The sequence below is a fragment of the Lissotriton vulgaris genome, chromosome 8, assembly GCF_964263255.1.
Source record: "Lissotriton vulgaris chromosome 8, aLisVul1.2, whole genome shotgun sequence".
Taxonomy (NCBI): Eukaryota; Metazoa; Chordata; class Amphibia; order Caudata; family Salamandridae; genus Lissotriton; species Lissotriton vulgaris.
The window spans coordinates 340,832,415-340,855,478 of NC_141696.1; the positions used below are offsets into that span (position 1 = coordinate 340,832,415).

The 23,064-nt window shown below is 47.8% G+C and overlaps 1 protein-coding gene across 1 annotated transcript in view; it reads right to left on the bottom strand.

Annotated features, from left to right (window-relative positions):
- The window catches only part of KDM6A (lysine demethylase 6A), a 789,178-nt gene that overhangs the window by 15,455 nt on the left and 750,659 nt on the right, over positions 1 to 23,064 (bottom strand). Inside the window, exon 17 of the mRNA XM_086936102.1 lies at positions 13,486 to 13,612. Within this exon, the coding sequence (XP_086792228.1) occupies positions 13,486 to 13,612 (127 nt within the window). The remainder of the gene's footprint in view (positions 1 to 13,485; positions 13,613 to 23,064) is intronic.

Here is a 23,064-nt window from a genome sequence, read left to right on the forward strand (position 1 = left end):
ATAAAAGCATGGGAATCTATGAAAGTTCCAATACTGGGGCAACAAGTTATTAACCTTGGGTAATATCTTTTCTAGTGGCTACTCCGAGCACAGATTCCTCACCATTGGAATACTCCAAAGCACCATACTGGATCAAGAGATTCTTTTTTTTCCAGTCTTTTTTAATAATGCTACTGCATGCGGGTCGGTGACTCCAGATGTCTCTTCAGTAACTTGTGATCCCCCACCCCGACAAGAAACAGCTTCATCAAATCACCCCTGCACGGTGATGTCAGTTTCTCAGTCTTACCTTTCACTCCCATAAAAAACAAGTTACTTACCTTCTGTAACGATGTATCTGCGAGAGACGTATGTAGTGATAGATTCCTTACCTTTAGAATTACCCCCAGGAGTCAGACTGGATCCGCAGATTTGTTCCTTTAGCAGTACCCCTGCGCGTCGGTAAATGGCGTCGGCATCGTGTTTGCCAGGATGACGTTGCGGTGTCTATTTAGACACTTTCCCTGCGCACTGATGTCAGTTCTGACACGACTTTCCATGCCAGAAGCGCAGAGCCATGGAAGACACTGACCACTGGTGCACATAACTAGGGCCCTGGAAGGGAGTCCCTATCCTAGAAGTCAGTTTGCAGAACGGTGAGGATGGGTGGGGCGGTAAGGAATCTATAACTACTACTTCTTACAGAGACATTGTTACTGATGGTAGCTTGTTCATCTCAAAGAGACTGTGAGGTCACCCCTCGCGCGTCACCGCTGCCTTCCTCCTAGAGACCTCCTGTTTTCCGCCTGTTGCAGCCAGTCACGAGCGACCCAGCCGCCGCTGAGCCGCCCGCTTGACAGTCTTTTCCCGCCGCTGCCTCCCTGCGGCCCCGCCCTCCGACAGCCCATTCGCCGCCCCGCTCCCGCCACCCAGCTGACCCGCCCTCCCGGCGTCCTTCTTATGACGCCCATGCCCACAAGCAGCGTTGACGCGCAGCGTGCGCGCCGATTGTGCGCCGAAGGCGCGCCAAAGGCAAGCCCGTCTGCGCCTGGACCGCGCCCAGCGCCTGGAACCCTGGTCCTCGCCGATGCAAGACGACCCGACAGACCTACGACGCCGCCACCCTCAACGCACTCAATGCTGGCCGGAACCCCGCCTGCTGCCGGGCCACCCCGAAACGCATCCACGGACCCTTCACCTGCAGAACCTGCAAGTTCACCTGCCTCCGAACCTGCACCGCACCCGCCAAGCCAGACACCAGCAGCAACCACCTCAAGAGTATCCTGCTCAACACCCGCTCCGTCCACAAACACGCCGTGGAACTCTGGAACCTCCTCGACACAACATCACCAGACATCGCCTTCCTCACGGAAACATGGATGAACGCCTCCTCAGCCCCCGACATCGCCATCGCCATCCCGGACGGGTACAAGACCATCAGGAGGGACCGCATCAACCAGACCGGAGGAGGCATCGCCATCGTCCACAAGAACACCATCCGCATCTCGACCGAATCCTACGACACCTTCGCCACCGCGGAGCACCTCCACTTCCAGATACACACCGACCCAAAGACAACCCTCAGAGGCACCCTCATCTACAGACCCCCGGGACCACGCACCCAATTCAGCGAAGACATCACGGACTTCATCAGCCTGCACGCCCTCCCCTCCACCGACTACATCCTCCTAGGGGACCTCAACTTCCACCTGGAGAACAACAAGGACCGCAACACCGCCGCCCTGCTAGAAAACCTCGCCAACCTCAGACTCAAGCAACTGGTCAGCACCCCCACCCACTACGCCGGCCACACGCTTGATCCCGTCTTCTCTTCCAGCAAGCACATCGCCTTCAGCCCCGTCACCGGACTCCACTGGACCGACCACAGCTGCGTCCACTTCAGCTTCAGAAGAACCACGACCCACCACCACCCGCAACAGGTTCCTCACAGGAGCTGGAGCAAGATCACCGCCGACCAGCTCACCACCTCCCTCAGCCAGAACCCACCTGCCAGCACAACAGACCCCAACGAAGCAGCCCGCAACTTCACGCAGTGGCTGACCGCCTGCACCGACGACCTCGCACCGATGAAGAACCCTCCCAGCAGATCCAGAAGCAAGAAGGCCTCCTGGTTCACTAGCGAACTCAAGGACTCCAAGAAGAACTGCTGCACCCTCGAGAAAGCCTGGCTCCTCGACCAGACCACAGACATACCGCCCTCAAACAAGCCACCCGCAAGCACCATCAAGAAGAAATCACTGAAGGAACGACTGGACAACAACGCCCACGACAGCAAGGAACTCTTCAGCATCATCAAGGAGTTCTCCAACCCCTGCACCGGCAACAACAACATCACTCCTTCACAAGATCTCTGCGACTCTCGCCTCGTTCTTCCACCGCAAGATCGCCGACATCCACAACAGCTTTGGCGCACCATCCACGCACCCAACCGTGGAACCAACGCCCCCCACCGCCACCCTCCGCACCTGGACCACGGTGACCACTGAAGACACAGCCCGCACGATGAACACCATCCACTCCGGATCTCCGACCGTCCCCTGCCCCCACCACGTCTTCAACAAGGCCGACTCCACCATCGCACCCCAACTCCGGAACATCATCAACACCTCCTTCAACACCGCCACCTTCCCGGAGAGCTGGAAGCATGCAGAGCTCAGCGCCCTACTGAAGAAACCAACAGCGGACCCCACCAACCTCAAGAACTTCCGCCCCATCTCGCTCCTCCCTTTTCCTGTGAAAGTCATCGAGAAGATTGTCAACAGACAGCTGACCGCCTTCCTCGAGACGAACGGATCCCTCGACCCCTCGCAATCCGGTTTCAGAGCCAACCACAGCACCGAGACCGCACTGATCGCAGCCCCGACGACATCTGAGCCCTGCTCGACAACGGGGAAACCGCGGCACTTATCCTCCTGGACCTCTGAGCAGCGTTCGACACGGTCTGCCACCGCACCCTAGTCCAACGCCTCAGCAACATCGGCATCCAAGAGAAGGCACTGGAGTGGATCATCTCGTACCTCGACGGGAGACCACAGAGAGTTCGCCTCCCCCCGTTTCGATCCGAGGCCACCGAAGTCATCTGTGGCGTACCACAAGGATCATCACTCAGCCCCACCCTCTTCAACGTCTACATGAAACCACTTGCAGCCATGGCACGCCAACACAACCTCAACATCATCTCCTACGCCGACACCCAGCTGATCCTCTCCCTCACCAGGGACCCCGACACGGCCAGAACCAGCCTACACGAAGGAATGAATGACGTCGCCGAGTGGATGAAGAACAGCCGCCTGAAACTGAACTCGGACAAGACGGAAGTCCTCATCCTGGGACCATCGCCTCCGCCTGGGACGACTCCTGGTGGCCTCCCGCCCTGGGCACCGCTCCCAAACCAACAGACCACGCATGCAACCTGGGCTTCATCCTGGACTCTTCCCTCTCGATGACCAGACAAGTCAACGCCGCCTCCTCATCGTGCTTCAACACCCTACGCATGCTCCGTAAGATCTTCAGCTGGATCCCGACCGAAACCAGGAAGACGGTCACTTAGGCCCTCGTCACCAGCCGACTGGACTACGGAAACTCCCTCTACGCCGGAACCACAGCCAAGCTACAGAGGAGACTCCAACGCATCCAGAACGCCTCCGCCCGACTCATCCTGAACATCCCCCAACATAGCCACATCTTCGGCCACCTGAGGGACCTACACTGGCTCCCCATCAACAAGAGGATCACGTTCAGGCTCCTCACCCACGCACACAAGTCTCTCCACGACCTGGGCCCCAAGTACCTCAACGACCGACTGACCTTCTACACGCCCAGCCGCCAGCTACGATCCACCAGCCTCGCCCTCGCCGCCGTACCACGCATCCGAAGAGCCACCGCCGGAGGAAGATCCTTCTCCTACCTGGCGGCCAAGACATGGAACTCCCTCCCCATCCACCTCCGACTGACCCAGGACCATCTCGCCTTCAGGAGACAACTCAAGGCCTGGCTGTTCGAGCAGTAGCGGACCCCCTCCCCCAAGTGCCTTGAGACCCTCCCGGGTGAGTAGCGCGCTATACAAGTGTTCTGATTGATTGTAGTGATAGATTCCTTGCCTTTAGAATAGATACCCCAGCAAAGCCCACCCGGAGGTGGGTTTGCGAACCAAGTTCATACCAGAAAGTCCTGAAGGACAGAGCAGCCGAAGTAGCAGTCTCTCCGGACTGTGCTGTTCAGGCAATGTTTGGTGAACGTGTGCAGAGATGCCCACGTGGCCGTCTGACAGATGTCAAGGAGTGGGACTCCACGCCTCAAGGCAGTAGACGCTGCTGTTGCCCTGGTGGATTGGGCACGCAGTCCCACTGGGGCTTCCTTCTTTGCAAAGGAGTAGCAGATTTTAATGCACAGGACAACCCATGGAGAGATGGTGTGTTTTTTTACAGCCCGACCTTTCTTGGCCCCCACATATCCAAAGAGTTGATCGTCCACCGGGAAATCTTTTGTGCAGTCGAGATAGAAAGACAGCATACATTTGGGGTATAGACGGTGGAGTCTCTCCTCCTCTTTGGAAGGGTGTGGAGGTGGGAAGAAAGTGGGCAAAGTGATGGTCTGTCCTATATGGAAAGAGGTAACCACTCTGGGAAGAAAAGAGGGCCTTGTGTGAAGAACTACTTTGTCCGGATGAAGAGCAAGAAAAGGAGGGTTTGAGGACAAAGTCCAAAGCTCATTCACCCTGCATGCAGATGTGATGGCAACAACGAAAGCTGTATTCAGAGTGAGGAGTCTAAGAGCACAGTTGTAAAGAGGCTCGAAGGGAGCACACATAAGATAAGTTAAGACCAGGTTCAAGTCCCACTGGGGCATTATGAAGGGAGAAGGGGGAAAGAGGTGAGTAATGCCCTTTAGAAACAATAGGGGACTTGAAAAGAGAAGGCTGATAAGGAAAGTGAAGAAAGGCACATATGGCCGAAAGGTAGCCTTTAAGAGTGTCCAGGGCAGAGCCCTGCTGGGCTAAATAAAGTATATACAAGAGAAGCCCAGAAAGAGGGGCAGAAATGGGATCCACAGCCTTTGCTGTGCACCATGCCACAAACTTCTTCCATCAGCAGGCGTATACTGTTAGTGGAGGGACGCCTGGCTGCGAAGATGACATTACAAACTTCAGGAGGAAGGTCAAAAGCTGTCAACTGTCGCCACTCAATCCCCACGCAGTGAGGTTGAGGCTGGATAGGTTCAGGTGGCTGCTGCAACCGAAGATCCTCCCAAAGAGGCAGTCTGGTGGGAGGATCGATAGCAATGCTTAATACCTCAGGGTACCAGACTTTTCGTGCCCAGTCTGGAGCCACAAGACTGACTTGGGCCTGATTGTGCTTGATCAACTTCAGCACTCTGGGCAGAAGTGGTACAGGCAGAAAGGAGTACAGGAGGCCGCGATTCCACTCACTACGAAAAGCGTCACCGAGCGAGTGCCGCCTTAGAAATTCCAACGTGCAGAACTGCCGACACTGCATGTTCTCTTCGGTGGCAAACAGATCTAACCGAGGCTCTCCTCATTGCTGAAAGAGACCTTTCACCACCTCCGAGTGAAGACGCCATTAGTGATCCATCATGCACCAAAGGCTGAGTTAGTCCACCCTGGTGTTCAGAGAACCTGCCAGGTGTTGAATCACCAGGGATATGCACTGATGTTTCAGCCATGTCCAAAGGCGAAGAGCCTCCTGACATAGGATCCACAACTCCACCCGCCCTGTTTGTTGCAGTTCCACCTGGCGGTGGTGTTGTCTGTGAACACCTGCACTACTCTTCCTTTGACACAAGTAAGGAATGCCTTCAGTGCAAGGCGGATCCCCCGGAGCTCCAAAAGGTTGATGTGGAGACCGAACTCCACCGGAGACCAGAGACCCCTGATCTCCGCCTCTCCCAGGTGACCGCACCATCCCAGAAGTGACGCATCTGGGGAAGGACGAGAGATCTGCTGCTGACCCAATTCTGGTTTTTGGGCCACCACTGCAATTGCGTGCAGTCCCCTCTGAGCTCTGGACGAATTCGGAATGATTACCCTGATATTGCGCCACCTGGCATGATCCACCAGCAGGATGCAGGAGGCCATGAGGCCCAGCAGCCTCAGAGTCAATCTGACCGAAATCCAGGATAGAGGCTGAAACATTGGTATCATAGCCCAAACATCCCAGACTCTCTGCTCGGGAGGATAAGTCCAAAACTGTGTTGTGTCCACAACTGCTATGATGAAAAAGAGCTTCTGAGAGGGAATCCGGTGTGACTTCTGCATGTTGATAGTGAATCCCAGCGAGTGCAGGAGGTCTGCCGTAGTCTGGAGGTGGGAGACAACAGACTGGAGCCAGCCCCCCTTCAACAGCCAGTCATCGAGATAGGGGAAGACTGGAACCCCTGATCTGCGCAGATAAGCTGCGACCACCACCATCACTTTCGTGAACACCTGAGAGGCGCTGGTAAGGCCAAACGGGAGAACTGTAAACTGAAAATGCTCATGGCCTACTGTAAGAAAGTGGCTCTAAATATATATATATATATATATATATATATATATATATATATATATATATATATATATACACGACCAAAGTAAGGTACAGTGTGTATAGAGTCCCCAGTCTCCAGAGTATGGCAGAGAAAGTTAGATATAACCTTACTCTCTAAAGTGGTATTTTGGTCGAGCAGTAAGGCAGCATCAGAGGACAGTGTAAAGCATTTGTTGCACACACTAAGTCAGCAAATGGTGTCACACACTCGAGAACTGAACTCTAGGCCAATGGTTTTATATCAAAAGATATAGTTTTATTTTAGAACCAACAAGGTGTCAAAATATACTTTTCTCAATATGAGTGACTTTAGGTAGTTACTTTGCAAAAAGGCAATAGACTTTGTAAGTACAATAGCTACAGTGGCTGCAATAGGCAACACCATTTCAAACACAATTTAACATTGAGCTCAATGGGTTTTTCTAGATAAATGCAATTGATTACTTTATAGATTACTTTTCTAACCACAGGACTGGATCCTTGTTTCAGTCCTGGGACATAATCTGTAAACAGTTAAGTAAAAGCATTTTGATTACAGTTGTGATTTTTTAAAGAATATAAATATATTTTCAAAGTTGACACTGACACTTAGAAACTTTTCAGTGAATACCAATAATGTTATCCTATGGGAGGAAATTCAAGTTACTGGTAAGTGCACTTCTAATTACTTTTACGGTTCAGTGCTGGGCTAAAATGTGCAGCACTGGCTTCTCTCCTGATCACAGGTGAGTAATTCAGAATTCGTTATTCAGCTGATTTTAGATGAATATTTTAAAGTTTAAAAACTCCCCACACATGAAATTTCAAGTGAAACCAGTCAATGTTATCCTATGGAAGGAAAGCGAGTTATCGGCTTTTAGGTAAGTACTCGACTGGTAGAGCTACGGTTCTGGGCATAGACTCAGGGGTCTCCCAGGGTCGGAAAGGTACAATAGTTACACCCGCAGCAGCACTGGGGCATCCGGGTGCAGAGTAGGCCCAATGCAATCCTATGGAGGGTGGGGCTTCGGTTGGTGGCTGCAAGCAAGCAGGCCACGCAGCTGTGGGAGCTGAGCTCCTGGTCTCTTACTCGGGGCAAGTGGGGAAGTAGAGTAGGGTAGTAGTTGCACTTCCAGCGGCACTCAGGCGGCTGGGTGCAGGGTGCTTTTTGAGCCGTCGGGCGCTCAATGTTATGCCATGGGAAAGTTAAAAAGTGAACAAAGGCTGCAGGCTCGGAGATCCTTTCGGTGCGACCACCACTTCGAGAGTTGAGATCTTGGAGAAGGCGAAGGAAAAGGGACCGCGGGGCACCGGGTGCAGGGGTGTCTTTTGGCGTCGGGAAATCTTACCCTGAGCTGGTCGGGGTTGGAGGGATCCCTGGTTCAGAGGCTGCAGGAGTTGTCTGAGTCATCGAGGAGGGTCTTTAGGCGCTGGACTCCGGGTCACAGTCACGGGGGGGGGGGGCATCCTCGTGGTCTTGGGTCACTCAGGCACAGGCCGGGCATGGCGGGTGCAGAGTGTGCTGGATTTGCGGTTCTTGGCTGGCACCAGGGGTATTGCTCTTTGAGCAGAACCACTGCTCGTGGGAGTCCCAGTCTTTTGGAAGGTTCAAGGCAGGCAGGTCCTCCGGGGTTTTCGAGGTTGCTGTCCGCAGGAGACGCCGGAGTTTTGCAGGAGCAGGTTCAAGGATCAACAGGCCTGTAGGGTTCTGAGGTCAAGTCAGTTGGTGTTGTCCTCTTGTTAGCAGCTGCACAGCAGGTCTTCTTGTTTCTTGTTGCAATCGGTATCTGAGGAAGGAAGGTTCATTGTGCCCCTAAATACTAAATTTAGGGGCGTTACAGGTAGGGCAAGGGCAGGGACCAATGGGTTCTGGCCCCTAGCCTGCTCCTCTCCTGTGGGAGGGGGCAGGAGCCCAGCTGTGATTGGACAGGACTCCCCTTCTTCAAGATGGCCAGAGCCCGGAGTCGTGCTTCACTGCGCCTCTTCCACCTGAGGGGTGGGGTTGGCATAGGCTGGCACACCCCCTTTCCTCACTTAGGATTTCCCACCAGAGTGGGGATCAGAACCAGTAGGGGACAGTTGCCGAGTACAGCAAGTGGCCTGGAGAAGCTCACAAAGGTGGTATGCCTTTGAAGCTTCCCATGCCCATCCTGGGGGAGGAGGCTTGGCACCTCGTCCCAGGCTGTGCATTGTTTCAGGCCCCCGAGAACGGCAGCCTCTCGACCCAGGGGTCCAGAAACATGTCTGGTGGTGGCAGCCTCAGTGGCCACGCAGTCAGGACACTGGGAGCTGGTTAGGTTTCAGGGGGCATCTCTAAGATGCCCTCTGTCGTGCATTTTACATTAAATCCCACACTGGCATCAGTGCGGGTTTAATGTGCTGAGATGTTTCATATCAAACTTCTCAGTCTTCAGTAAAGCCATCATGGTGCTGTGGAGTTCGTAATGACAACCTCTCAGCACCATATACTCTTAATGGCAGCACTGCACTTACAGTGCCCAGGAATGGTCGCCTAGTGAGTCTGTGGTATCCAGCCCGCACCGGATGGAATAGCATGCCGTATCTCGCCTCTCCGCAAGGGCTTGGGCGAGTTTAGTCCAAACCCCCTCTGGACATTGTGGCAGCACGTCCGCGACAGTGTCCCAAAGAGAGTGGGAGTAGCAGCCCAAGAGGCATGCGGTATTGACTGACCGCAGTCCTAAACTCAGGGACGAGAACACCTTCTTACCGAATTGCTCGTACCTCTTGGATTCCCGATCGGGCAGAGCCGTTGGGAATGCGTTCTGGGAAGTAGAGGCCTGGATAACCAGGCTCTCGGGGTGGGGTGGGTGGACAAGAAGCAAGGGTGGCCCGGAGCCGGGCGGTAGCGTCTGGCCACGTTCCTATCTACAGGCAGATCTGTAGCGGGCTTGGACCAAGTGCCCAAAAGAATGTCACACAAGGCCTCATTAAACGGCAGCAGAGGCTCAGCCGAGCTTGCCTGCAGTTTAAGGACCTCAGTGAGGAGGTTAGTCCTCACGGCCGCGACGGGGAGCTTTAGGCCCAATGCCCTGGCCGCCCGCATCAACACTACACTGTAGGCAGCCCCCTCCTCCGTAGCCACGGTTGGAGGGGAGTCCTGTTTAGACTGGCACTCCTATGCCTGAGGGTCCACAGACCCCTCCCAATCTCCCTCCTCACCTATCATCTGAAATTCAGGTTTAAAGGATGGGGCCGCTCATTGAAGTAAAAATCTCCAAGCGACGTTGAGAGCGGCGCCGGAACCGAATCCAGGGTAGAATCGGGGACGGCGTCGCTCGGAGGTGACATCCTAGGGGCCGACGCCAGCTAGGTCGACCGGCGACTACCCAGAACCGGATCCAGCAGGGGCCTGCGGCGCGGGGACCTAAGTCGCCGGCTGCGCCCGGCGGCGTTGGGGCCGAAGCATCCGACCCGCCAGGCCCCCCCAATCGAGGCCGCTGTGCCCGAAGGCGCCGCGGATCCCGACGGAGGAGGGAGCGACCTCATGGCCATGAGGTAGCGCTCGATGTCCTCCGGCGTCGTGTCATGCCCAGGGACGCAAGGTATGGGGCAGGCCGCGATTCCGGCGGAGCTGCGCGGGCGGAGTCACCCGAATCCCCGGCCACGTCGGGCGAGCGTAAGGGGGGGGGGGGATGTTTGGAAGAGCGATGACGCCTACCCGATCTCTCATGCCTCTTATCTGAGGATCTTGAGCCCCAAGACCGATGCCGACTCTCGGAGCTACGACGACTCCGACCCAGCGACCGGTCCCTCAACCTCCTCCTGGACCTTGAATGGCGCGGGGCCAACTGCCGGAGCTCAAGTCGCTTGCGGGACTGCTCCCGTCAAGCCTTGGACATCAGAGCCCGACAATCGGAGCAGGCTCGGTCATCGTGGTTGGGGCCCAGACAATGAGGACACCGGCGATGAGGGCGGTAACCGACATCAGTCGGCTGCAATCGACGCGGGGTTTGAACCCGGGCATCCCTACCGGCACCGTAGGAGTCGAACGACTCGAGAAAAACAGATCAAAAAAGTTTAGTCAAAAATTGACTAAGGGGTAGAGCTTCTCCGGATCTGCGCTAGCTGGCGCGGAAAAAAGAAGAACTGACGTCAGCACGCGAGGGCGGCGTCTAAGTACTCCGGCGACGTCATTCCGGCGCCGACGACGGACGCGGACGAAGCCTACCGACGCGCAGGGGTAGGCTTCGTCCGAAAAAGTTTCTGGATCCAGTCTGACGCCTGGAGATATTCTAAGGTAAGGAATCTAATACTCCTGTTTCTTTCAGATAAAGCTTTTTTAGGGGTATCCGACATAAAGACAGTATAGACTTCACTCGGATAGAGAAAATTCCAAAGAAAATACCTCAAATTCAAAGATTTTGAAAGAACCGGAGCAGAGCCCAGTGAAGACTCCTTCGCACAACGTGCGTTAGAAAATCTAAGGGACTAGAGCTCCTTCCAGGAAGGTTCCAGAGGGTGGTGGCGGCTGATTGGTTGCTCTCTAGAGTTTGGTCCTTATTCAAAAGGACCTGGATATGTTACTAATGTGAGGCATTTGGCCCATTACTCTGTATGTCTAATGGGACATTACTTTATGTACCGGGGACTCCTCCCGACGACAGGGAATGATTCAGGCATGTGAATCTATGAAAGATACCCTAATACTGGATAATGCCATAATCTGAAGTGGAAAAGCTTACCTTTGCATGAATTGAAATATCAATTACCACCTGTGCAAGTACAGTCAGATGGATTACTGCATTAAGCCCATATGCAATAGTGTTCATGTGGTGAAATCAATGTGCTAAAAGCTGCATAGTGGAAAGCACCTTATTTTAGGGGGCAGGTGGATGCAAATAAGAAACTGACTTCTCCACTGACCCTCTTAACAATTCCTAGGGGCTTACTGAGGGCAGAAAATGTGTCATCAAAATCTAATGCAAACCCATAATGGATGAAGACAGTTTTCAAGGACTTACGTTTACTGTGGACATTACAACAGACAAATCAGGATGACAGCTGGGCGCTCATTGTAGTAGTCAGTTATATAACACTAGAATACTGCATTCGGTACAGAGACCTGGGAGTAATAACAGAGTCATAGGTACCAAATCTGGTGGGACGACGCAGCCCGACCTCCCCACAAGGCAAAGTATTGGGTAGTAACAACAACTATTTGTGCCCTGAGGCGATTCATTTTGTACAACAAGAAATATATCAGTTCACTTACAATTAAAGGATCAACAAATAGGCTGTTTCCCGAGTCATTAAGCGGACTCCAAGTGCCCAAAAAGTTGACAATACAAAGAAAGAGCGAGTACGTGAAAAGTTCAACATCTAAATGTCGCTACTCCGCAGAAATTTTCCTAAGTAAAATAGACTGGGCAACATGCAGCAGAAAGCAAGTAGAACTCTAGTTTGTCTTGAGAACTCACAATCGTGGCTAAGGAATATGGTGGTGACCTTACATGATTGTAAGTAACTAAATGATTAAAATAAAATGAGTGGAAGAAGTCCAAACAGGCCACGCTGCAACACCTTGACCAAAAAGTAAATTAGAAATGACTGGAAGCCTCACAGGACAACAAGCACTTAGAGTGACTCATGTTAAAAAGAAAACAAGACTTCTCCCCTGTGGGAAGAAAACTGATTGTTAATCAGTGTGGATTGGACAGTTTCACTTCCAAAAGAGGCAACAAAGCCAATCCAAAATAAAATTGTTGAATAAAAGTGTTGATCATAATAAATAAAAATTGGACATTGAATAGACTGTCTAGTGTTTATTGGACATCAACACAAAAAATATATATTCAAAAGGAAGGGGTTCAATGTGAATCTTACTCACAATGCAATGATTATGGAGCGTGCACTTAGGCAAATAACGTGGTAATCTATTAAAGATTTATCTGGTCTTCAAAGTCCTACAAATGTGGAAATTCAAAATGGTGGAAACCATCTGCAACACCTCAAAAGGCTTTACAAATAAGTGATCATAAACTTCAGAGTATCCTATTTAACAGGCATATAGACTCCCAAAATCTTCACAGGATTACTTGTACTGTAAGAAATCGCTAAGAATTATGACCAACTTTCTAACAGATATATTTTAGGGAAAGAATCCAGAAAAGGGTAGCAACAATATTCATTATGTTGCCCCTCAGAAGTGACACTAAGCCTGGGAAATCAATTGGCATTGGTCTCACGATATGTGGCCCCCTAGCAAATTAAACATATTCCAGATCTCCCTTAACACTGTGGTAAGTTAACATTGCTGTAAACCTGAACATTAGAAAGTACCCAATAAAGAATTGATGTATGCTGCATGGTTAAAAGGAATAAGGAAACAGAAGAGCATGGAAAAATGAATGTGTCAATATACTAAAATAATCAGAACTTAAATATGAGAAATGTGGGACTGGCTCAAACCGGAAAAACAGTGACAAATGACACTTAAAAAAAAAAATAGGAAACCATATTGAATTGCAAGTCCAAGAGAGCATTTGGAGCAATATCCAATGTTGCAGTCTTTGCTCGAGACCAGATGTAGAGAAAATTAAATGCCTTTGAGAGAAAGGATTCTGAAAAAAAAAAAAAAAAAAAAAGAAAAAAAAGAAGAAAAAAAAAAAGCGTTGTGATAGACCACCTTTCAAATGGAATACAAATGTTCGCAAATTTGGAGAAAATTAGAGAAAGAGAATGCCATCTTGATCCAAAGTGAGGAAAATGGAGGTGGTGAGGTGGATATATATACCACATGGGTCACAAGGCCCAGGAAGTCTTCCATGTAAAGTTTATCATGAAAGCGAGTTGTCCGTCTCCATAGATGGACTCACCTCAGATCAAGGGCTGTAGAAATGACGAGCGGATGCAGAGGTAAGGGAGAAGGAAAAGGAGTTAATACCATTTAAATACTGTATTCCATCAAACCAATTTCTTGATGCAGCAAGTATCTCCTCACCTCACAAATGTTACAGTAATGAGCAGGCTCATCCTTTGTTCGGCCATGCCATGCAATCTCTTTACCAGGGGCAATGAGGGATTCCCTTAGTGCCTGACACTGCTTCAATGTTCTCAACAAACAATACCTATAACAAAAAGAAAGAAAATAACATTCAGCAACACCGAAATTTATCTTAATCTGCAGTTTCATACATCTTTTTAGGCCAGACATTTAGGCAGCTATAATTTTTCTGCTAGCCTCATGGATTCCCACACATTCATAATAAAAATATATATACACAAGTACTGACATATATGGGCTCTTAGTGAGGTCAGTATCTACTAGTATGTTCAAGTACCATTCACATGTTGCTTCCACCCAATACAGCATTCAGCAGAAGGCAATCCTTTGACTGTGTTGTACTGGAAGTGATATAATTTTGCCGGATCTCTTTAAAAAATTTGCCAGAAAGGGAGTGCACTCAGTGTAAAGGCAGAGTCACTAATTTTTCCTTTGTATGTGGTGTCCGTTTGCAGAAACAGAAAAAACTGCCATGCTTAACAAGACCACACCTATTGATGTTGCCAATGCTTGGTCAGTCTGTCCAAAAGCATTCATATCCAAAGACCTGAAGGACAAGTTACAGATCTTCGGTAACACCTTATCTTGTAGAGGCAGGATCTAGCTGCAGATTCCTTATCTTAGAATCCTCACCAGGTGCCAGACTGGATCCATACATTTACTGAGCAGCACCTCTGAGTGTGGGTGGAGGACGGCGAGTGACTCCATAGCGTGTTGTCTCCATAATGTGATGTCAACAGAGTCCATATTAGCCCTCCCCGGTGAGCTGACGTCAGTTTCTTTGTGACCAATCCCACGCCAACAATACAGATCCACGTTGTAGAAAACCAGCCTCAAGAAAGAGTGCGCCCAAAAAGGGAAAAATCATGTATCAGCAAGTACAGATAGACACACCCGCAGTAGAATGCAAAGAAGGGATCTAGGAGACCACTGGGCCCTCAGTTTGCAGAGCAGGGAGGATTGATAAGGAATCTGCAGCTAGATCCTGTCTTTACCAGATGAGGCGCTACCGAAAATAAGTAGCTTGTCCATCTGATAGAGACATCAAGCCGCAGATTCCTCATCTTAGAATCAAATACTCAAGCAATACCATCCTTAGAGGAGGGGCTGCAAACCAACCTTACCAAAGATCCCCAAACAGGAGAAGTCGGTCCAAAGATAGAAGGGACCAACCTATCCGAAAAATGATAGGTGAAGAAAGATGTACACCTAAGGACTGAGCTCTGAGAAGGGCTATGGAAAGCCCATGGGGAGAAGAAAGATAAAAGCCCACGAGAAACAGTATAGAATCAGCAAAAGAGGCAGCCCCAAAAAGAGATGCAATCCACGATCGGGAAATCAAACACAACCAATGACAATAGTCCATATATTCCAGGCTCAAAACCAATGGAAGTAGCATACACAGAGAGCTCTGCTGCAGTGAACACATACAACGAATAAGAGCGCCCACTTATCGTAAGGAAACTATCCCACGAAAAGATTTTAAAACAGGCGCCTCTAATGAAAGAATGATGGATAAAAGAAAAGAACAATGAATGGTGAAGAGCATCTCTAGAAAAACGAGAACAGTAAAGAAACACTCTTACACTAGGAACCTAAAAGATATACAAGACATCCCCTGAAACAATGTATCAGAGATGCTCATTGAAGAGAAGGAAGGAAACAGATGAGTGCAACCAATAAAGTTGAACCAGGATACCAAGAAGGTGTAGGTAAAATGCAGCAACATACTCCGTACATAAGGCCAGATGACCACATGTGAAAACAGACTCCGATATACCTGAAGTATATACAGCTATAAGAGATGAATTGAAGCGAGGCATGTACATGCAGAGACATCCAAATGTTAATGTACAGAAGGATAAATCTGCACATTAACACAGAAATACCTGTAGACACAGAAGCCAAATATATATCCACTCCTCCGACGGTAATCCACATCCTTTGTTAGGGAGGAGGACGACAAGAAGTGGAGGATCGGTGGATAATTCAAGAGCAAAGGTAACCAAGGAGGGGCAGAGATAATACACCCTGCTGTCGTAAAGAAGAGCTTAAAACTAACTGAAATAGGGACAGAAAGACAAGGCGGGAAAACAGCAGCACAATGCCACATAAGAGTAAGAAGTAGAGTGAATTACCTATTATAGGAAAACAAGGGCAACTGTCCAAGAACCAATGCCACCGACTGAGGAAGACTGCCAGCAGGCAGAAACTGGCGATATGAAAAAAAACACCAGGTGGAAGTCCAGCATGAAGAAGAGGAAAAAGAAGACAGTTGCCTGGGTGAAATAAAAGGGGCTGGCGAAAACGAGGGGCAATATATAGTTGATTTTAACGATCACACATCGTCCAACTCATGGAAGTAGAAGAAAACGGTACTATGTACCATGGAAACTTGAGGAAAGATAGGATATGTACCAAGAAAAATACCTCCTGTAGCGTTATTCCGAAAGTGAACAACGTCCCCAAAAGCACTCAAAACTATGACGTTTAGAAACACTTCATCTACAATTTTGTTGAAAGTTCCTTTGAATAAAGTTTTATTTGAATTTTCTTGAGATTTTTTTACTTCTCATGATGTTATTTTCATATCAATTTTCACACCGAGTAAAAAAGCACCTCGCACCCACCAGTACCATGCAATTTGAAGACATAATAAATCTCACTGATCAGATATTCAGATATTCTGAAGATACTGAAGATACACAACGGATATACTCATTAATCGAAGAAACAGAAAACTTAACAACAAGCACTGGATCCAAACAGAGTAATATTTAACAACTGCTCTACATGTCAAAGCAAATAGTGAACCAACTACTGCATGCCCGTACGCTCATAAAATATCACAGAGTACAGGGGATACCTCGAAGATTACGTATCTCGCTCAAATCAACACTATGCAAAAACAATAAAAAAATTACTGAAAAGTGGCAAGCAATACTCAATAAATGCTCCTTAGATCTCTTGAAAGAATCACAACAACTCAAACATGAACTAAGTCAAATGCTTACTTCAGAGGAATTAGATGACATACTGAATGACATCAATAAACAGCTTGATACATACACACAAAAAAAATAATGAAGGGAAAATCAGGAAATTCAAAGAGACACCCTGGACTATAAATTAGGGTAAGTATATAACTGGGCAGACATGTATGCCCGACGCAAACAGCAAAAATCAAACTCCGGTAGATCTATGGATGAAACATCATCATCGGATGAGTCACAACGTAGGAGGTACCCTTATTATTATTATTATGTTTCTTATATAGCGCCAGAATCGACCCCCGAAGGGGTATCTCCGCGCTTGCCTTGGGAACCCGTCCTGGTTTTTCCCTGTGAGATAGCCCCTACAGGGCATCCCCAAGGTGAAAGCCAGGCATCCCGCCGCAGGGGGGGGCAGTTGTGGAGATTAAGCAAGCTTAATGCCCAGAGTTGCAGAGTGTGAACCCATGATTAGGTCAGGCACCGAAGCGAGAATTATCGAGTCCGTGGACATTTTGAGGTCAACACCCTGCCGCGTCGGGAATTGAACCCTGGTCTGACCTCTGCTTCAGGGTCTGCCTGCTCTAACCAGTGAGCCACACTTCTCCTTTCGGAATACAGGATCAAAGTAAGAGCAGTGAAAAATCATCTACATCTGATGGAACAGCGCCATCAACTACTTCGAACGTGGCCTTTTTAGAGAAAGGTCACACCCCATTGGAAGAACCAGGAAGAGTCAAAGAAACAATCCAAGAGGATTCACTAGCGAAAAACATGAGGAGTCAAAAAAAGTAGTTATTAACCTTTCCAAACTAAAGATTACTCGTTTCGAAACTCAAGTGTTACAAAAAGGGACTACATTTGTATCGACATTTCATTCTAACCTATTGGATACCCAGGTATGCATTTATAAATTCATGAGATCCTTAAGATTAAAACATTTCTTTTCTAATGTTATTCCTATAGCAGGAGAACCACCTATGGATACCCTCATGGGATTACGGAACAGGAGTAAGTTTATACCCCCCACCAGTCACAAGGCTTTGGATGCTTTCGAGAAAGTAATTTCAAAGGATATTGAATTAATTTACAAACAACCCAAACGTAAATTCACAAATCTTTCAGTTAAAGAATAGCAACTTTAAAGAATCCCAACATCACAATTCTACAGGTCGACAAAGGCGGGGCCCTCGTCATCGTGGACACAGATTTCTATATGAACCGTGTGAATGAATAGGTGTATGATACCAACACATATTACAAAATTGACCAGGATCCAACCAAAGAATTCATTAAAATACTCACTACCATCATTGACCAAGCTATAAACCATGGGACCATTGGATGCAAAGAAAAAGAATTATTGAGCAAATCCTGCATTACCTTATATTTATATGATCCCTAAGGTGCATAAACATCCAACCCATCCACCAAGTAGGCCCATAGTGTCTACGGTTTAATTCTATACATGAGCCCGTCGGGAAGTATCTAGATAAACACCTACAACCCATAGTACAAACCATGACAACATACATAAAAGACACTACCAATTTTCTCACCATTTTGGAGGAGCATTGCTCTGACACTTGCGTAATATATTGGACCCCTCCTGAGGCTTGAGCCGGGAGGTAGAAAAAAGCTAAACTGTATACAATTGTTGCTGACTAAAAGCGCATTGTAACTAATTTTAGACAGCGAAATTTTAAAAATACCATTTCTTTTTAAAATACCATTTCTTTATTGCTTTGCACCTACCCCGCCCCTGCGAATCATTTTCCCTGCACGTTGTCGGTTACAGCCGATCTTAGGGCTGTGTACCGAGTCGAAGGTAAGACTCCCAACGGCAGCCACCTTGAGTGGGAGGCGGCAGCTGGGACAGCGCTCTAGCGATCCCTACAAAAGGAGCGCAGTGAGAGCAGGCGCGAGACTCATTGCTCTGACACTTGCGTAATATATTGGACCCCTCCTGAGGCTTGAGCCGGGAGGTAGAAGAAAGCTAAACTGTATACAATTGTTGCTGACTAAAAGCGCATTGTAACTAATTTTAGACGGCGAAATTTTAAAAATACCATTTCTTTTTAAAATACTATTTCTTTATTGCTTTGCACCTACCCCGCCCCTGCGAATCATTTTCCCTGCACGTTGTCGGTTACAGCCGATCTTAGGGCTGTGTACTGAGTCGAAGGTAAGACTCCCAACGGCAGCCATCTTGAGTGGGAGGCGGCAGCTGGGACAGCGCTCTAGCGATCCCTACAAAAGGAGCCCAGTGAGAGCAGGCGCGAGACTCATTGCTCTGACACTTGCGTAATATATTGGACCCCTCCTGAGGCTTGACCCGGGAGGTAGAAGAAAGCTAAACTGTATACAATTGTTGCTGACTAAAAGCGCATTGTAACTAATTTTAGACGGCGAAATTTTAAAAATACCATTTCTTTTTAAAATACCATTTCTTTATTGCTTTGCACCTACCCCGCCCCTGCGAATCATTTTCCCTGCACGTTGTCGGTTACAGCCGATCTTAGGGCTGTGTACCGAGTCGAAGGTAAGACTCCCAACGGCAGCCATCTTGAGTGGGAGGCGCCAGCTGGGACAGCGCTCTAGTGATCCCTACAAAAGGAAACGTACGCTCTCCGCGTCAGCGGACGCGCCTCGCCAGCGCCAGAGTCACGCCAGAGTCAGCCCGTCTGCGCCCGTCCGCGCTAAGGACGGGCTGGGGGCTGTAGCATTTGCTCCACTCACCAATAATGCCTTCAGGTCAGATAACCAGAGAAAAGCTACTGTCCTTAAACCCTGGTAATAAGCAATGCCAACATCCTATAGAAGTAGACAGATGGCTAGGACTCATTTCCTGTATGACGTGTAAACAAACACTACAACCTTATGTGAAGTTTACTCCGAAAATTACACACAAATCTATCAAGGGAGGACTGATTAATGCACGCTCTATGTGTAAGAATGCACTACACATTCATGACCTGATCATAGAAAGTAATTTGGACTGTCTCATGGTCACGGAAACATGGCTAAAACACTGGTCCAACCCAGACATTGTATGTGCACTCCCACTTGGATATACGATACAGAGACTGGACAGACCCATACAAAGAGGAGGAGGGATTGCTGTCATTCATCGAGAAACCCTCACATGTAGTATTCAGGAATTACCTGATATAAAAGGTGCTGAATGCTTAGCTTTCAATTTACAAGCCCATGACTCTTTCACGTTCTCAGGGGCATTAATTTATCGCCCACCAGGACAAACAAGCCATTTCCTAGAAAGCTTGGGAGAAGTACTCACCAGTATGACACTTAAGGCCGCTAATTTCACCTTAATGGGAGATTTAAATCTTCATCTTGACAACATTAGCGACCCAAACGCACTACATTTTAAAGACATAATGCATGTGTTGGGGCCTACAATTCTCACGAATGACCCAACACATACAGCGGGCCATGTGTTAGACTGTATTTGCTCTAATCTAAAGTCCATTAATGTCTCCACGCCCTTGCTCCAAACTTGGACTGATCATAAATTTATTGCATTTCACCTTAAAACAGAAGAAATTAAAACTGTAAAATCAGATAAATTTAGAAATGAGAAACCAACTCCATGCTGGACTAAAATCATTGACCACCCGGATCTACCTAACTGGGTTAGAGAGAACAAACCAGAGATAGTAGGAAATGTTGTTCTTGACAATCTTAGTTATGAAAAATGGATGAGAGCCATAGGTGAGAAACTGACTTCCGGAAGTAATAAAAAAATCCATGTCCAAACAGGGGAAAATCTCAGCTCCCTGGTTTACAGAGGAATTAAAAGATACACGACGTATAGTTCGCAGACTTGAACGCAAATGGCGTAAGCACTATGACGATGACGACCAGGCCAATTTCAAAATAGCTAGACAGATCTATCATGCACTTATCAAACGAACTAAAACGAACTAAAACAACTTATTTTACAAATAGGATTGTTACAAGTTTCCGAAACCCAAAAATCTTATCTCAGGACATACCACCATCACAAAGTTTTTGCAATGAGATTGCAGACTACTTTGAACAAAAGATCGTTAACATTACGAAGAATTTTCCAGTTATTCCCCTAAATAATGAAAACAGCATACAAGGAAGTAATCCTGGGACGACAACCAGATGGAATACTTTTGACCTGATTGATAAGGCAGACACCTTGCAAACCATGTTAAAAATTAAATCTGGCTCGCCACTTGACCCATGCCCTCCCTCACTAATTCATGCGATCAAAGAGGAAGTAAACCCCATGATCAATGACATTATCAATGCCTCACTTCAATCTGGAGAAGTCCCCAGCGCATGGAAAACTGCTATTGTAAAACCCCTGCAAAAAAAGACCTTACATGATCCCTCTGTTCTAACAAACCTGCGACCGATTTCCCAACTCCCTGCATTATGTAAATGTGCTGAAACCCTGGTTAATAAACAGCTATCAACATTCCTGGAGGCAAATAATATCTTACACCCTAACCAGGCAGGTTTCAGAGCTAACCATTCTACTGAATCAGCTCTACTATCCACAACAGAAACCATAAGAACTGCACTAGATCAGGGGGGTAAGGCTGTCCTTATCCTCCTTTATCTATTGGCAGCTTTCGATACGGTGTCCCATGCCATCCTATTACATCGCCTAGCTGAGGCTGTTATAGGGGGCACCGTGTTGAACTGGTTCACAAATGTTCTGTTACACAGAAAACAAATAATCAGGTTAGGACAATACTATTCAGAGAGAGATTGGCTCAGGGGTACCTCAGGGCTCTAGTTTGAGCCCTACCTTATTAAATTTGTACATGGCACCCCTGATCAATCTAATTGCATCCTTTAATGTGAACACGGTTGCATACGCCGACGACACCCAACTGGTCCTGATTCTGGATGATGATACAGATAAGGCAGAACGGGATCTAAAAGAGTGTCTGACGGCGACTTTCAACTGGATGCATGATAATCATCTTAAATGCAGCTCTGCAAAAACAGTGGTCCTACCATTCGGGAAAAACAATTTGTTTTCTCCACACACCTGTTGGCCATCAGATGCGGAAGCCCCGCCTAATACCATCAATGCAACCCGTAACCTGGGCATAAAATTTGACAACATGCTTTCTTTTAAGCAACAATCTAAAGAAATAGCAGCCGTCTGTTTTAACATCATAAAAGGACTACGCAAATTCTTTGATTACTTACCACTGCCTACCCGCCGAACAGTAGCAATCGCTCTAATTACATCTAGAATTGACTACTGTAACAGTCTGTATGCCGGGGTAACAAAATCTACCCTGCACAAATTGCAGATGGTTCAAAATGCGGCGGCGCGGCTGATCCTAAGGTGGCCCAGAAGATCATCAGCGTCAGCCGCCCTGGACAGGTTGCACTGGCTTCCCATTCAGAAGCGGATTTTATTCAAAGTCCTCGTGATCACATTCAGGTGTTTTCACAAACGTGGCCCAAAATATCTGACCAACAGATTTCACAGGTATTATCCCTCCAGAGAACTCAGGTCAGCCACGGCCAATCTGATGACTGTCCCCAAGTTCAGACTTGCCACCAAGGGTGGAAAATCACTGGCAGTTCTTGGAGCCAAAGCCTGGAACACACTCCCCACGGACCTCTGTCTCATATCAGAACAGATTTTTAAAAAATCCTTAAAAACCTGGATCTACGGATTGTCAGAATCAAAATGTAAAGCTCTGGTCTAATTGTCTATAACAACATGAACGCAGATAAAAACATCGTACAATATGTCAGCTACGAAGTCAAAGCACCAGGATGCTCCTTGGAGTGACAGAGCGCTATATAAAAACCCACAAACATCAAACATCAGAACGCAGCCGTGTATACCAAGGAGATGATTTTGTGTACTATCAACGTCAAATCGTTATACACCTAAATTCCTCACAATCTTGGATTCGAAGCAGTGGCATCCTTTTTAATGATGGCAGACATGGATGAAGATGTGAAAACATTTCTTATGGATTTACTCCATTTCACACTTTACCACAGCTACTTTAGCTGTAGCAACAAATTTTTCATTCAATCTTCCGGTACACCGATGGGAAATTGTGCGGCTCCCGCGTATGCGAACATTTTCATGTACCGTTTTGAACTTGACAACATCTTGAATAATCGTGAATGGTTGGACAATCTCCTTTTATACAAAAGGTACATCGATGACATTTTATGGAAGGGGTCTGAATATGAATTAACCCGAGTCATATCCAAATTGAATCGGGTAAACAAGAGGATCGAGTTCACATACACCATACACAAAAGTCAGATAACATTTTTGGATGTCATGATACATCACACAAATGGAAAATTGGAAACCACAGTCTATACTAAAAGTACAGACAAACAATTTGCTACATTTTCAAAGTTTTCACCAATGCTCGCTCAAGAAACACTCTTATTCTCAAATGTTGAGATTAAAAAGAATCTCTTCCGCAGAGAAAGCCTTCAATGAAAGCATGCAAACCATCACAACTAAATTTAAAGA